This window comes from Trachurus trachurus (genome assembly GCF_905171665.1).
Source record: "Trachurus trachurus genome assembly, chromosome: 1".
In the NCBI taxonomy this organism is placed as follows: Eukaryota; Metazoa; Chordata; class Actinopteri; order Carangiformes; family Carangidae; genus Trachurus; species Trachurus trachurus.
In genome coordinates, this window is record NC_139891.1 from 28,936,177 (window position 1) to 28,951,617 (window position 15,441).

At 38.6% G+C, this 15,441-nt stretch overlaps 2 protein-coding genes across 5 annotated transcripts in view; both read left to right on the forward strand.

The window, feature by feature from the left end:
• Window positions 1-13,768, forward strand: part of LOC310986198 (vascular cell adhesion protein 1-like) — a 44,279-nt gene extending 30,511 nt beyond the window's left edge. The window contains exons 1-6 of one of the 4 annotated variants that reach the window (XR_014595396.1): window positions 2,425-2,650; window positions 3,251-3,523; window positions 3,668-4,009; window positions 4,851-5,105; window positions 5,263-5,433; window positions 13,277-13,768. Coding sequence is in view for 2 of the 4 variants with exons in the window: in XM_083972012.1 (XP_083828138.1) it covers window positions 4,851-5,105; window positions 5,263-5,381 (374 nt within the window). In the remaining 2 variants the exon portion in view is untranslated. Of the gene's footprint in view, window positions 1-2,424; window positions 2,651-3,250; window positions 3,524-3,667; window positions 4,010-4,850; window positions 5,106-5,262; window positions 6,219-13,276 lie in introns of those variants that run through there. The other 3 variants (XR_014595394.1, XM_083972013.1, XM_083972012.1) reach the window with 3 other exon arrangements.
• Window positions 7,333-12,389, forward strand: LOC310986233 (cell adhesion molecule 3-like). Its single transcript, XM_083972065.1, has 5 exons — window positions 7,333-7,573; window positions 9,917-10,183; window positions 10,326-10,655; window positions 11,872-12,126; window positions 12,259-12,389. The coding sequence occupies exons 1-5, from the start codon at window positions 7,498-7,500 to the stop codon at window positions 12,369-12,371; spliced, it is 1,041 nt and encodes a 346-aa protein (XP_083828191.1). The 5' UTR covers window positions 7,333-7,497; the 3' UTR covers window positions 12,372-12,389.
• Window positions 13,769-15,441: the final 1,673 nt, after the last annotated feature.

Sequence of the window (15,441 nt, forward strand, 5' to 3'; positions counted from 1 at the left end):
GTTAAAATTTGTGTTCAATTTTGTTTTTGTACTTGAAATAATAAATAAAAATGTCATCGTATAAACTTGTTGATATGAATCTGTGTTGTGACAGGGCCTCACACTGCTCAGTTTTGTCTTTGGAAATGAATCGCAGAGAGAGAGAGAGAGAGAGAGAGGAGACTCAGGCCAGCTGCTCAACTTCAGACTCAGGTGGAGGTGATGTGAAGTGAATTTCCTGCAGCTGCCAGTCAGGGTCAGTTTGAAGCGACATGCCTCAGGTTTTTAATGAAGAATACAGAAAAAGTTAATCTGCCAAGACGTGATCTCAGTGGGTGTTGGTGCTGATGAAAGGTTGTGCAGTGTCACTTGCTTCACATCCTGTTTTTCATGGATAACACCTCCTTGTGTTATCTCTGTTCTCTACTGATGGGTTTATGTTGGACGGATGAGAAAGTTATTTTGTAGTGAGGATGTTTGCAGCCGAGTGTAGACACTGATAACCACATATTGTAGGACTTTCCCACACGTGATATCAAAGGGATCCTATGGGGATTGCGTTGTTTGTATCCTAAAACCCATTGAATGCATTAGTTTACCCCATGAAGCATTTTTAAATTCGTAACTTTAAGCTCTCATTGTTCTCATCTGTTATTTCTATTTGGCAGCCTGTCCTTTCTTTTCCTGCCTCCGCTGTATTTTTACAGGCAGGCCATCTTTTATCATTTGGCACAGAACCACGGCAAGTCTATTGTTACCTGCGTAATCCAGACACAGTTGGGGTCCACCCACCAAAACCTCGCTCCATAGCACCAATAAAAGTCAAAATCACAGAAATAGTGCAGCGTTTACAGGCATACGGGCATGTTTTCATAATAAGTATCAAGAATAAAATAACAACTCTGAGCACTGACCAACTTAATAAGATAAATGATTCCTTTTGATAGTCCCTCAGTGTTGGAGCAGAAAACAAAAGGAAGTCAACCTGCAAAATGACAATATCAAGTATCTGTCAGGTATCTGTCCTTACACGCCACACAGTCAAACCGTGCATTTCCCTGCTACAATTCTTCAATTTGTCCATCTTGTGCATTTGGACTCGAGGTGAGGAGACAAGCAAATGACCTGCAGAAGAAAACACAGCTACTGTAACTTCAAAAAGATCTTTCGTTTTTTCTCCATTTAGCAAATATTAACATGCTAACACACCAAACTGAAATGATGTAAACATCTTAAAATATTCATATAATTAGAAGAAAAATGCTGCAAATCATCACATTTGAGAAGCTGGGACCATAATAAGGTAGGTTTCTCTGTTTTCTTTTGTTCATAAATTAATATTTTCTACTCTACTTGCATATTGTTGACTTGTATATAACAGAAGATAATATTTTATGACTACTTCCTGCTAAAAGTGCATTAAAGCAGAAGTTAGCGGAATTTTTTTGTTAATATAAGTCTTAAATAGTTGTATCTTCTGACGGCAATCACTTACATAGAGTGTTTGGTCTGAAACACGGGTCTGTCAGTCACTCTGCTCTGCTGTAAGGGGCGGTCCTCTCTGTGTGTGCAGCCAAGGGATGCGCGTGAATGTGGTGACATAGGGACGAGGGCGGGGACTGCTAACTCCATCGACTGACAGGAAGTTAGCCAAAACGACCGGATCGCTTACTTCTGCTTTAAAAATAACTTAAGCAAAAGTACAAATATTTCAAATTTGTACTTCTGCTTTTTAAGTGTTATTTGAGTAAATATAGTGAGGCCATCACTTCCTCTTAAACCTTTTGAACTTTGTGAGCACGACACCGCCATCTGTTTGATGCTCTGCTGTTTCTTTCCAGTCGTCTATTTGTGTATAGATGACGAAGCAACATGAGAGGATGATAAATACAGAGATTGTAAAGAATAATGCAGTCAGCACTAGTCAAGAGTTTAGAGTGGTGAACATAACTCTGTCCAGTATGCACACCCGAGGTTCACGGCGTCAGGAAATGTCACAGGAATGTCACAGGAAGCTGAATGTTTTTCCTCCCTCTTTTGTTGCATTTAACCACAAATCATGTGTCCGGTTTTGGCCACTTTATACTGTCGTCTGTGACTGTGCATTTTTTTTTTACTACGTGGATATTAACACTTAACTTTCATTTATTGCAAGCATAAAAAACTGTGGACTTCATCTCTTAATTACATCCTTTGAATATCCTATTTATTACATTTGTTATTTTACTAATGAGCTACAAAATCATCAACAATCAACCTCCTCAGCATCCACATAGACAACTTTCTAAATTAAATCCATAAGTAACACAAAAAGTAGAATATGTGACCGTTTGATCACAGGTTTCATGTCATGTCAATCAGCTCTGTTTAGGAAGCAGAGGTCTGTAAACAGCCCTCACCAGCTTCCTGATCTGCAGCTACTTTATATCACAGCTTTTGGAGACACGAGGGAAAGAGGGCGTGTAGTGTAAAAACACGCAGTTCATGCCAACATTGTTCTATATTTATCAACGGCAGTGAACTCCTGTAGCACGTTCAACCCCCGAACACCGTCAGGATTCATGTTAACGAGTTTTCTTTTCTTTTCTCGTAAGAATGGGAACTACATTTTGGATTGTTTCAGTGTTTTTTCTGGTGACTTCTCTGTTTGACTTCCGTGTCTACAGTTGTGGTAAGTGAAGCAGTTTCTATCTGTAATTCACAAAAGGGGGGCTATTGTCATGAAGCCATATTAATAATCATATTATTAATCAATCAATTAATAATCAGATGATTAATTATTACTGTGATGATCTGCATATTTACAGTTCACAACACAGACTGTTCTACTCTTTTGTAGATTTATTTGGGCTTTCATCCCTCTGGATTTTACTTGAGCTCATATTTGTCTGTCTAAAAAAAGTTATTATTAGTAATAGTAGTAGTAGTGGTGGTAGTAGTAGTCGTCGCCATAGTAATGGTCTCAATGCAAAAGTAGGAAATGGGTTTTCAGCATCTTGAATTAACAACTAAATGACTGAAGAAAGATAAAAAAAAATATTTGTGATAAATAAAATCAGACAGCATGACTTCTTGTACTGTAGATGTAGAGTGTACAAGTTTTTTTTTAATGTGGATGTTGCATTTATTTTGCTTATTATTACATGCTGTAAATCTAAAATTGATGTAGAAGATGTATAGCTTGTGATTGTGGAATTACAATTTTAGATGTTTTGGCAGTATATGATTGCGACTCTGTTTAAAATCACGTTCTCTAATGTCTTTCTTACAGATCCAGACTGTAGAGATCCCCCTGTGATTACTCCACCCAGACTGGTGGTGAAGTATGGTGACCCAGTCAATGTCTCATGCTCCGTGTGTCCAAACTGTGTAGACCGGTACCCTGTTTATGAATTTGAAAAAGCATTGGGAGAGACAACAAAAAACGCAAACACAATTCTGTGGGAAGTTGAGAACATGACTGAATGGAACCCAGTTGCCTACTGCTACTATACTGATGACTCCAATACCCAGACTCTTACCACCCTAAACATAACTGTGTACAGTAAGTTAACTCACTGTTGAATAAAATCCACACTCACACACTAGTGAGTCTTTCCTTTATTTGTTCTTTCATATACAGAGATCAGGATTCACATCCAGCTGGTCTTTGTATTTCTGTCTCTTACATCTCTGTTTGTCTCCACAGAGCCTCCAGACAAGGTCTCCTTCAGCTTCGGTAGTCACACTGGACCGATGTCTGAGAATCGTAACTACGCTCTGCAGTGTGAAGTACAGAACGTCGCTCCTATTGAAAACCTGACTGTGACCTTCTACAAACAACACACACTTCGACAAACACTGCTGACTCAACTACAGTCCACCCAGACAGGAGAGAAACCAGTCAGTGAGACCTTCTATCATCACATCACCTCCACTAAAGACGACGATGGAGTCCAGTTCTGGTGTGAGGCCAAACTGGAACTGGGACGTTACGGACCACAGCCCCCTCCAATGGTGTCATCACATACAGCTACTGTTTCTGTGCTCTGTGAGTCTGACAACACTTATTATCATCATCATCATCATTATCTGGCTTCTATTGGAGTTATCATTGGAGTATCATGTGATTCACAAATCCTATTTTTACATAGACAAAGGAGGTTATTACCGGGTATATTTCATTTTTCATGTATAGCATTTATAGCCTTTGTATCATTGTTGTTGGGATTATCTGGACCACAACAACAAGAGCAGAAGCAAGTGAACATATAGGAGCGTTTAGCAGCTTAAAACAACAACAGGTTTAGATTGATTTATCCATGATAATGTTGTATAGACTCTACACACAAAGGTCAGTCAGGTGTTTGGTGTCGACTTCCTGGCAAAGGAATTGCCGGGGTTTGTGTCCACAGTCAGTGTGAGAGAGAAATTGGGGCGGAGCCTGGTCAAAGGAGGTTAAATTACATAAAGGAGCAATGGCAAAACGGAAATTAAAAAAAAGAATCTAGTTAAACCTAATAACAATAGTTCACTAACAACAATACTGACTTGTAACATGCCCACTCCCAGTTTAATGAAGTAAAATGATCATATGCTTTGTGTATAAAACATCGATCTGCAAAATATCTAGAAGGTCAAAAGGGTAAGAGATTAGAAAGTGAAACATTTTATTCTTAAATCATGTGGAGAAGCAAAACAGCATGTTGCAGCAGAAACTGAAAGTTCATTTAAAATACCAAATTGGGTAAAGTGCTGTGGTGAAAGAAAATGTGGTACTTTCCAGCTCTGCTCTTTCACAACACATGATGGATAAGATTTGATTTTCCAAAAGTTTTTCCATGTTGCCGTCATGACACATTGTGTTTCTCCCTCCCTCCATAAACACACAGATAAGCCCCGGCCTGTGGTACTAACACAAAATAGTATCACCATCGCAGAGGGAGAGCGTCTGGAGCTGAACTGTTCGGCTGAGGGAAACCCTCAACCCTCATACTCCTGGAGCACACCACAACCAAACTCCTCCCCTATGCACAACAGCGTTTTCATTATTGATTCTGTGACTACTGCGCAAGGAGGGGAGTACACCTGCACAGTCAGCAACAGCATGGGGCAGGACACTGTGATGTATAATGTGGATGTCAAAGGTGAGTTTGAAGTTCGTTATCGTTAAAATTAATGGTAGTAGTAGTAGTAGTAGTAAAATAGTTTGTGTAAAAACAGAAAAGGAAGTTCATTGTGGCTGCTCTGGTGTTTGTAACATTGGTCTGATGTCTAATATTCTCTCTTCTGTTTTTTCTGCAGCCAACAACCTCGTATACATCATTATTGGGATAGTAGTAGCTTTGATTGTCATTACCGCCTTCATAGCAGTACTAAGCTACATAAATACCGGACGGGACAGTTTGCTACTCCTCCTATAGTTTTGAGAGCACCCAGGTGAATTATGGCTAAAAGAAAAACAAAAGAAAACGGGTAGCAGGTATACATCATTATTGGGATAGAAGTTCCTTCGATTGTGATCTTCATAGCAGCAACAATCTACTGCTACAAAAAAAGCCGGAAGGGACAGTAGAATCTGACGATAAAGGAGGTTATTCGTTTGCGCAAAGGGAAAGGACACGTTGCTCTTCCTATCCAAGATTAAGTCTGTGGGAAAGTATAGGAAATGTGTTCAGACAGCCTGCACTGGACCAGTTGTTCTGTGATCAACTGCAACGTTTACGATGCCCAACACCAACTCCATCAGCATCTGGCAATTGACTGATGTTATATGATATCTCTCTCATCATCATTTCTCTCCTGATGCCCAGTGAGAGGGAAAAAAAAGAGTTCAAGTCAACTTTCAACTTGTGCACACAGCGAACCCAACAGGTGTGTTTGCAGAAGCTTCAGTTTAGGGTCAGCCATAGCTGTGTTTAGCCTGACCCCGGCAGCAGTCTCTGTGTGTCACGTTTAACACATACTGTTCCTCATGGTTAAACTTAGGTTTTAAGGCCTCAGACTGATGTATTAAAGGAGAGGTGTCTGGGCCCTGATGCTCTGAGGCCCCACAGCGTGTCGCCTTCTGGTTAATCTCACCCTGAGTAAGGTTTACTTACTGTTCTGGTATTTTCATGGGAACTGAGTAAGAAAAAATGTTAAATATCAACATGCTTGAAGTTTGAATGATGAGTTTGGTACTGTATAGGGGGGTTGACAAATGTGTATTTTTATTGCTCTTGCACATCATTTGTAATGATTTGTAAGACCCAGTTTTTATGTCTATTTGTAAAAGAATGATTAAAATTGAATGATAGAATGATTGAACTTCCCAGCCGTAACTCAACCACTGAAAGCTTGAGCTTGATCTCACAGTTATCCATTTCCACTGTGTGTGTGTGTGTGTGTGTGTGTGTGTGTGTGTGTGTGTGTGTGTGTGTGTGTGTGTGTGTGTGTGTGTGTGTGTGTGTGTGTGTGTGTGTGTGTGTGTGTGTGTGTGTGTGTGTGTGTGTGTGTGTGTGTGTGTGTGTGTGTGTGTGTGTGTGTGTGTGATATATGTAGTGTTAGGTGAGTGACAGTAAAAAGAGGAACCAAACTCATATATGCTGTATAATGGTGAGCCTTACACTGTAACTTTTGTACAGATAAGCTTTCTCTGGCTCTTTCATTGGTATTTAATGTAAAGCTGTTGCATTGAACAAGATACCCTACGTCGATTAACAGTAATTAAAGTTGTACAGCACAATGTTGATGCACCATTATGTTAAAGTCATGATCTTCCTTTTACTATTTAACTTACTGTAAAGTGTTAAAATTAACAGACTGGCCCTCTTTCACTCATCCAGTGTACAACCTTGTACCATTGTCTGACCTTGTACCATTGCATAAATAAAAAGTTTTTTTTTCAGACACACTTGGCCAAGTTTTGTTGTGACAAAATAAGAAAATGTGTGTAATAATCTGAACTGGAAATAATAAGTAGTTTGTAAGTTTTTACTGTTTGTGCGATTTTGTTGTTATTAGCTTGATTTTGTTAGAATTGTGAATCTCTGAGGCTTTGAGGGGAAACTCCAGTGCTTGGACTGATTCTTCAAATACACAGCACTGGGGTTTTTCCCCCAAAAATACAGACACACTACACTTAACTTTAATTTATTGCAAGCAGAAAAAGTAAATCATTTATTTCAGCTGTTGAAAACCTGACTTCTTACTTAGCCCCTCAACCTCCTCAGCATCCACATAGACAACTTTCTAAATACAAAAAGTAGAATATGTGACCGTTTGATCACAGGTTTCATGTCATGTCACTCAGCTCTGTTTAGGAAGCAGAGGTCTGTAAACAGGCCTCGCCAGCTTCCTGATCCGCAGCTACTTTACTTCACAGGCTTCCAGCTTTTGGAGACACAAGGGAGAGAGGGCGTGTAGTGTAAAAACACACCGTTCCTGCCAACATTGTTCTAGTATATTTATCAAAGGTAGTTAACTCCTGTAGCTCATTCAACCCCCGAACACCGTCAGGATTCATTTCAACGAGTTTTCTTTTCTTTTCTCATAAGAATGGGAACTACATTTTGGATTGTTTCAGTGTTTTTTCTGGTGACTTCTCAGTTTGACTTCCATGTCTACAGTTGTGGTAAGTGAAGCAGTTTCTATCTGTAATTCAAAAAAGGGGGGGTATTGTCATGAAGCCATATTAATAATCATTAATTAATTAATCATCATTAATCATTAATCAATGCAAAAGTAGGAAATGGGTTTTCAGCATCTTGAATTAACAACTAAATGACTGTGAAGAAAGATAAGAAAATATTTGTGATAAATAAAAACAGACGGCATGACTTCGTGTAAATGTAGAGTGTAGGGGAGAGTGGGGTAAGATGAGCCAGTGGGTAAGTTGACCCACCCCTTGTTTCTAGGAAACTATAGGAAAAAATTAGCATGTGACCAAATATTAGGGGGGCAGGCATCATTTCATGGAGTCTGTGAAGGTTAGAACCATGTGAGTAAATTGGTTTAACATTTATGACCCAAAAATCTTTTTTCACTCTCGCAAGTGAATATTGTCGATCATAAGTTTCATGAGAATTGTGTTTAGACCAAAAGAGATGATTGTAAATTTGTTTTATACATGGGTTGTGGTATCTATGAGCTACAACATGAGGTAGTAAACTTAGCATGAAACTGCACTATTTTAGCTGTGGGAGTAATAAACCCAAGCCAAGGTAGCTGTGGGGTAAGTTGATCCATTTGGCCAGGGGTAAGTTGAGCCACCTAGCCTATACACTTAGTGAATATATTTTTGGCTGTATACGTATGTCCAAATTATTAAATCAAGATTCTGTATGTTTGTGATTACAGTAAGTATGTTCCTATAAACAGGAAAAGTTGGTTATAGTGTGCCAAACTTTACTTTCAAAGAAAAATATCTGGGATTCTTCCCAAGATGCCACGTAATTGCAAAACTCCCCAAATCTCAGTGAGTTGGTGGCTCAGCAGGAAGTCCCTGCAGTTTGTGTTCACCTGTAACCTGGACGGGTGAAATATTAAGTAAAGGGGGAGGTAGGAGATGGATGGAAGGAAAGAAGGGGGGGTTGATCAATTTCAGAGCCGGTTCAGACCTCCATGGGGCCCTAGGCAAAATTCTGCTAAGGGGCCATCCTAACTGAACCCCAAAAACTTTCAACAGTCGCACCTGACACCCAGTGTTTCCACTCATCCCCCCTTTAAACATATTGCACTGTTTAGTTTTAGTTTAGCTTAGTTTAGTTTATTTCTGTCAATACATGTCATTAAAAGAAAAGTAACAAACCAGAAAGAAAAAGTAAATAAAGAAAAATAACATCAATCAGAGTAAACAATAAGTAAACAGAAAAAGAAAATTTAGAATTTAGACTGTTGGTTTAACTAAGAATAAATTCAGAACAAATCAAACTAAATGTGTAAACAAACAATCATACAGTCTTACATGTTGGATATGCATGTTAATGTTTGAAATAACTCACCATTAAATAAAACTAAACTATAGATAAGGCTACTATTAATTCAGCTCCATCAAATTGGCTGCACTTGTTTTACTTTCAAATGTAGGTAATTATGTATATTATTATTTATTATATTATTATTTTTTTTAGCACCATTGTCACAATATTTCACAAGTTTTATTTAATTCACTAAGATATCTGCATCTAAATTTGCCTGTATCCAAGCAACCAAATTCAATCTTAGTCAATATTTATCCATTACTTTCCATTTTTTTTATAAGTGCAGTTGTAACTACACTAGCCTACAACTAAAATCATAGAAGCCAGCAAGACGCACATAGAGACCGGGGTTCACCCAGGGCTCACCACTCTGTTAATGCAGGTCAAAGACGGACTAGTCCCTCCCACTCTCCCACCCGGAGAGGAGAGTTAACTGACTGCTGTTCCCGCAGGTCATTGTCAGCTGTTTCTTCCCCCTTAATTCCCCGAGGGATAACGCGCTAAACGCTGTCTTGCTAGGAATCCGGTAGGCCAACACGTGCGGTAGGCCATTTTGCGGGGCCCTACGCAACATGCGTATGGGTGAACCGGTACTGATCAATTTACCCCACTCCTATGAGTCACAAGACCACTTTTTTTGAACATATTATATTTTAAAAACAGTTATATTTACACTCATTCTGTTAATTTGTAGGGATGCAAAACTTCCTGAAATATATGCAGATGTGTTAGTTAGAAACAAAACTATAATTGTCTTGATGTAGTGATCCTGAATACAAAAAGTGGCTCAACTTACCCCACTCTCCCCTACAAGGTTTTTTTAATGGGGATGTTGCATTTATTTTGCTTATTATTACATGCTGTAGGCTACTGTAAATCTAAAATTGATGTAGAAGATGTATAGCTTGTGATTGTGGAATTACAATTTTAGATGTTTTGGAAATATATGATTGCGACTCTGTTTAAAATCACATCCTCTCATGTCTTTCTTACAGATATAAGCTGTACAGATCCTCCTGTGATCACTCCACCCAGACTGGTGGTGAAGCATGGTGACCCAGTCAATGTCTCGTGCTCCGTGTGTCCAAACTGTACATACGACGTTTATCAATTTGAAAAAGCATTCGGAACTTTAACAAAAAACGCAAACACAATTCGGTGGGAAGTTGAGAAGATGACTGAGTGGAACACAGTTTCCATGTGCTACTATACTGCTAAGTCTGGTCACCAGTCATCTACCACCCTGCCCATAACTGTGTACAGTAAGTTAACTCACTGTTGAATAAAATCCACACTCGCACACCAGTGAGTCTTTCCTTTATTTGTTCTTTCATACACAGATCAGGATTCACATCCAGCTGGTCTTTGTATTTCTGTCTCTTACATCTCTGTTTGTCTCCACAGAGCCTCCAGACAAGGTCTCCTTCAGCTTCGTTAATCACACTGGACCGATATTTGAGAATCGTAACTACACTCTGCAGTGTGAAGTACAGGACGTCGCTCCTATTAAAGACCTGATTGTGACCTTCTACATAGGACAAACACAGCTGACTCAACAACAGTCCACCCAGACAGGAGAGAAACCCGTTACTGAGACCTTCTATCATCACATCAACTCCACTAAAGACGACGATGGAGTCCAGTTCTGGTGTGAGGCCAAACTGGAACTGGGAACTGAAGGACCACAGCCCCCTCCAGTGGTGTCATCACATACAGCTACTGCTTCTGTGCTCTGTGAGTCTGAAAACACTTATTATCATCATTATCTGGCTTCTATTGGAGTGATCATTGGAGTATTATGTGATTCACTTAAAGCTGCCCAAATCCTATTTTTACATCTAAGAAGGTTATTGCCGGGTATATTTCATTTTTTATTTATAGCATTTATAGCCTTTGTATCATTGTTGTTGTGATTATCTGGACCACAACAAGGATTTGTCAGGTGGTCAAATATATAGCTCCAAAATAACCACATCTGCTGGGTGTGTATGTGGATGATTGTTTAAATTACAAACACATCCAAAATATCTCTGTGACAGCTAATGGATGGATTGCCACAAAATTTAGAATCAGGATGGACAGCAGTCCAATCCAACGAGGTCATTAGTTCATTTACACATTCCCATGAGCCTTAGCAGTTTATTGGTCTGTTCCATTTACACTAGAAATCCAAACTTGGAGATTGGAAGAGTCATCTCCTCCAAGTTGAGAAGTCAGAAAAATGGCTGGTTAATATATCGAAACGAAAAAAACAACAATTTCATACTTGGAGATGTTGGATTTCAATGCTAACAATTTAAAACATGTTTTAAAAAGCCGTACAAACTTCTAAACAAAACATGCAATGATGATAATTGATAGCAAATACTATTTTGACAACTCCAGGCTGTTTTACACATACAAACAGCGTAGGAAAATGGTCAGGGATACGGACAGCAGGCTATGCACATAGTTGACTTTAACCATGTACGCTTTTACAAGAGAAATGAAATGAACAGTAAAACTGAAGTGCCTGCAAATGTTTAAGTGAGTGGCAGCCATCTTGAATTCTTATGTCGGGGCTTCAGGGATTCTTCCGACTTTCCAAGTTGGAGATTGGATTTCAGGGGTCGTTCCAGATTTGCAGGTACAACTTGAGCGCACCCATATGTGTTTTTAATGCTAAGAATAGCATGCTAACACACTGATATTAGTGTTAAGCTCAACTTTAACTGAGCCACTTGCAGTCGCTCTTACTCAGTAAGATCATATCAATAACAGCATGTTGCAGCAGAAACTGAAAGTTCATTTAAAATACCCAATTGGGTAAAGTGCTGTGGTGAAAGAAAATGTGGTACTTTCCAGCTCTGCTCGTTCACAACACATGATGGATAAGATTTGATTTTCCAAAAGTTTTTCCATGTTGCCGTCATGACACATTGTGTTTCTCCCTTCCTCTATAAACACACAGATAAGCCCCGGGCTGAGGTGCCAACACAAAATAATGTCACCATCACAGAGGGAGAGCGTCTGGAGCTGAACTGTTCAGCTGTGGGAAACCCTCAACCCTCATACTCCTGGAGCTCACCGCAACCAAACTCCTCACCTATGCACAACAGAGTTTTCATTATTGATTCTGTGACTACTGCGCAAGGAGGGGAGTACACCTGCACAGTCAGCAACAGCATGGGGAATGACACTGTGACGTATAATGTGAATGTCAAAGGTGAGTTTGAAGTCCGTTATCGTTAAAATGAATATTAATAGTAGTAGTAGTAAAAAAAATGTGTGTAAAAACAGAAAAGGAAGTTCATTGTGGCTGCTCTGGTATTTTTCTAATATTCTGTTTTTTCTGCAGCCGACATCCTCGTATACATCATTATTGGGATAGTAGTAGCTTTGATTGTGATTATCATCTTCATAGCAGTACCAAGCTACAGCTGCTACAAAAAAAGCTGGAAGGGACAGTAGAATCTGACGATAAAGGAGGTTATTCGTTTGTGCAAAGTGAATGGACACGTTGCTCTTCCTATCCAAGATTAAGTTTATGTTCCAGCCCCCCCGGTTGCATGGGGCGAGGGCCCGTTCATCGCCGCTTGCAGCTTTAATTATTTTTGTGATTTGCTGTAATTATTTCTGCTAATTCAACTAATAGATTATATATGGACCAAAAGATAAAAAGCAGAAGATTAATGGATCTAAACAAAAATAGCCCTCCTATAAACAAAACAAAACTCAGATCTATTGGAGCCACAGGAATATCTTCTGATGTCTGTACATCATGTCTGTCAATCGATAGCATCATATGTCAACTGTGTCTTTTGTGTCTTTAGGGATACCACTAACAACCACGACATCCACGACAACCATGACAACCACGATGACCATGACAACCACGACGACCATGAGAAGCAATGCCAGCAGTACCATACTGATGAACAGGTTTATAATGTGTTTTGTGTTTTTATTACATGTAATTAAGAGTCTCTGAAGCTATGAAGGTAAAGCTGAAGTCAGACGATTGGTCTCTTTTTTTTGTGTGCCTCCTTTGAGATTTCATGAGCATTCAAAAGTAGAGTCTGTAGGATTTTCCTAAAATACAAAATATAGACTTGTACAAAAGAAATCCTGCTTAATGAGTTTTTTTTCTCTCTCTTTTTTTTTGGCAAAATAATGTTTCAGTCATATTGTTTCACTTGTATTAGTGCCACATGGCTGAAGACTCCAAGGCATGGACCTCTGCAGATATTGAGGTCACTATTGTTATCCTGCGTGTTTCTTATTATTATTATTCATCATCTGTGTCAAATTTCAGTTTGCTCCTCCTCCTACAATTTTGAGAGCACCCAGGTGAATTATGACTAAAAAAAAAACAGGTGGCTGGATCAAGATCAGTGTGCTAACTCTTTCCTGTACACCGAATGCAAATTTTTGTCACGAAAAAGTGCATAGAAGGTGAAAAAAAAGAAAAATTCTTGGACTTTTTCAAACATGTACTGCTCCAGCATACTTTCACCTAGAGACTCCATTTAAACTTTAAAACGTGGACACAGGTCTCATCTATTGATATCGTTTTCCGCATTTCAATAGGTTTTATAGTTTTTGATCTATCGATGTTCAATGATCATGATCACTTTTGGAGAGATTTTGAGATTATAATGGGTGTGTATTGCGTGGAATGTTCGGGCTACAGTGGGTGACATCATCGGCCAGAGTGGGAGAGCGAATGACACTCTGTAAAATAGTTGTTGAAATGTTTTAGTCTTGACCAAGGTATTGAACATCCAGAGCCACAGTGTCAGCATGGATAAAAACACTGTTTGAAATTTTTAAATAAATGTTGTGTCGTTGCCATTAATGGACTTTCTGTGTGTTGTGTTGCATTCAATCCACTAATTGCATTAAAACAAACAGATATAACCACCAGTGTCTGGGATCAGAAGTGTCTATAGCCGTTCTGAACAGCCACGCTTGACGCATGTTCATATATGGACATACAGTATCTCCTAACATTTATAGTATTGCATTCAGTTAAAGTGACAAACATTTTTGTGTATAGTTGTTTGTGTATTACCCTTTTACAATACAACTAAGTTATTTATGTGAATTTCAACAAAATATTTCCAAACTCTACGAGAGGAGAAAGAAGAGAAAGAAACAAAGAAGAATATGTATTTAAAGTTTCCAGTTTATTCCTAATAATAACGATTTAAATATGTGCACTGTCATTGTTTCGCTCATGAAAAGAGAGAATAATTGATCACAGTGAGTGTACACAGAGGAAAACTGTAATAAAGAAACATGCTGGTCGATTTATAAAATCCTACAGTATGGCCAGTTTAAATGGAGGGGCTAAATGACCAAGCAAATTGATAGGGAATAGGGAAAGGAAATATAAACTGAAAAGCAGATTTAGTTAATTATTCTCATTTTTTAAATGTCTTGTCAAATATTTGTTTCAAATTCTGATATTTAATTGTAGATTAACAGATATGTTGTGTCCATATCCATTTTAAAATTTCAACTTTTTATAGACAGATTAATAGTTGATTCTCATGTTATTTATAATAACTATTATCTGTTAAAATATGTAATTAAGGAAATGCTTTGATATTTTTCTGGTGGGTGACACTCCTGGTCCTCCATACCTTCATGTTACTCTTCGTTCCCTTTATTAAACGGTTTTAATATGAGTCCCCATCACTTGTACCAGGCTTGGTGTGTGGAAGTAAGATAACAGCCAGTGGATCAAACCACTGAAAGATGGGGGCGGGTGAAATTATTATAACATTCAAAAGGGATCTTTTTGCATCATAATTGTTACAAACACTTTAAGAACATGTTTTAATTTTACTTAAATCTACTCGTGCCTCGCTGCCCCATGCCCACAATTTCTGTTTGTGGAGAGGACCACTTGATCCACACATTACCGCAGACGTAGTGATGCACGTGATCAAAAGCCTGATCCAAAGGTTTTGTACAGTATCATAGTTGCAGCACATTGGAGCCAGTTCAGGCAATAATTTCACACTTAGGACTTTACTTTTCTTGCACCCTGTTTGTGAACAGCTCAAACCAAGAACAATGTTTTTCTTCAAAATCATTTTGGTTGTTTCTTTGGCGAATTTTCTGCACAACTTCTATGTGACCAGTTGTGGTAAGTTTTTCCTCCAACTGATGCAGCATTTGTATTTTATCAGATCAAGTAACATTAATGCGTAGCCCATAGTGTGGTCTTGCTTGTCAGATGTGGTTCTTTACCATAGGTCTAGTAAGTAGTTGTATTGTACATACATACTTCACATAATCGACACACCACATAGGATAGGAAATGGAACCTCTATTTATCCCGGAGGGCCGTTCATTTTTTCAGCTCCTATTATTACATACAATGTTCATTTGTTCAACACATTCATTCATTAGTTATGAGTTAAGCCCAGATCAGACATGGCATACATTATCATATTAGTTAAATAAGTAAGGAGTTAATTTAATTTAAGGAAGCAGTCATCAAGAAAAACATGAAATCATAGATCAAAAC

Bases quoted from the DNA above. Each gene is read 5' to 3' on its own strand.
- LOC310986233 (XM_083972065.1), top strand. From the start codon at position 7,498: ATGGGAACTACATTTTGGATTGTTTCAGTGTTTTTTCTGGTGACTTCT. The intron at 7,574-9,916 runs GTAAGTGAAGCA...TCTTTCTTACAG, and splicing joins CTTCCATGTCTACAGTTGTG to ATATAAGCTGTACAGATCCT. The intron at 10,656-11,871 runs GTGAGTCTGAAA...ATAAACACACAG, and splicing joins AGCTACTGCTTCTGTGCTCT to ATAAGCCCCGGGCTGAGGTG.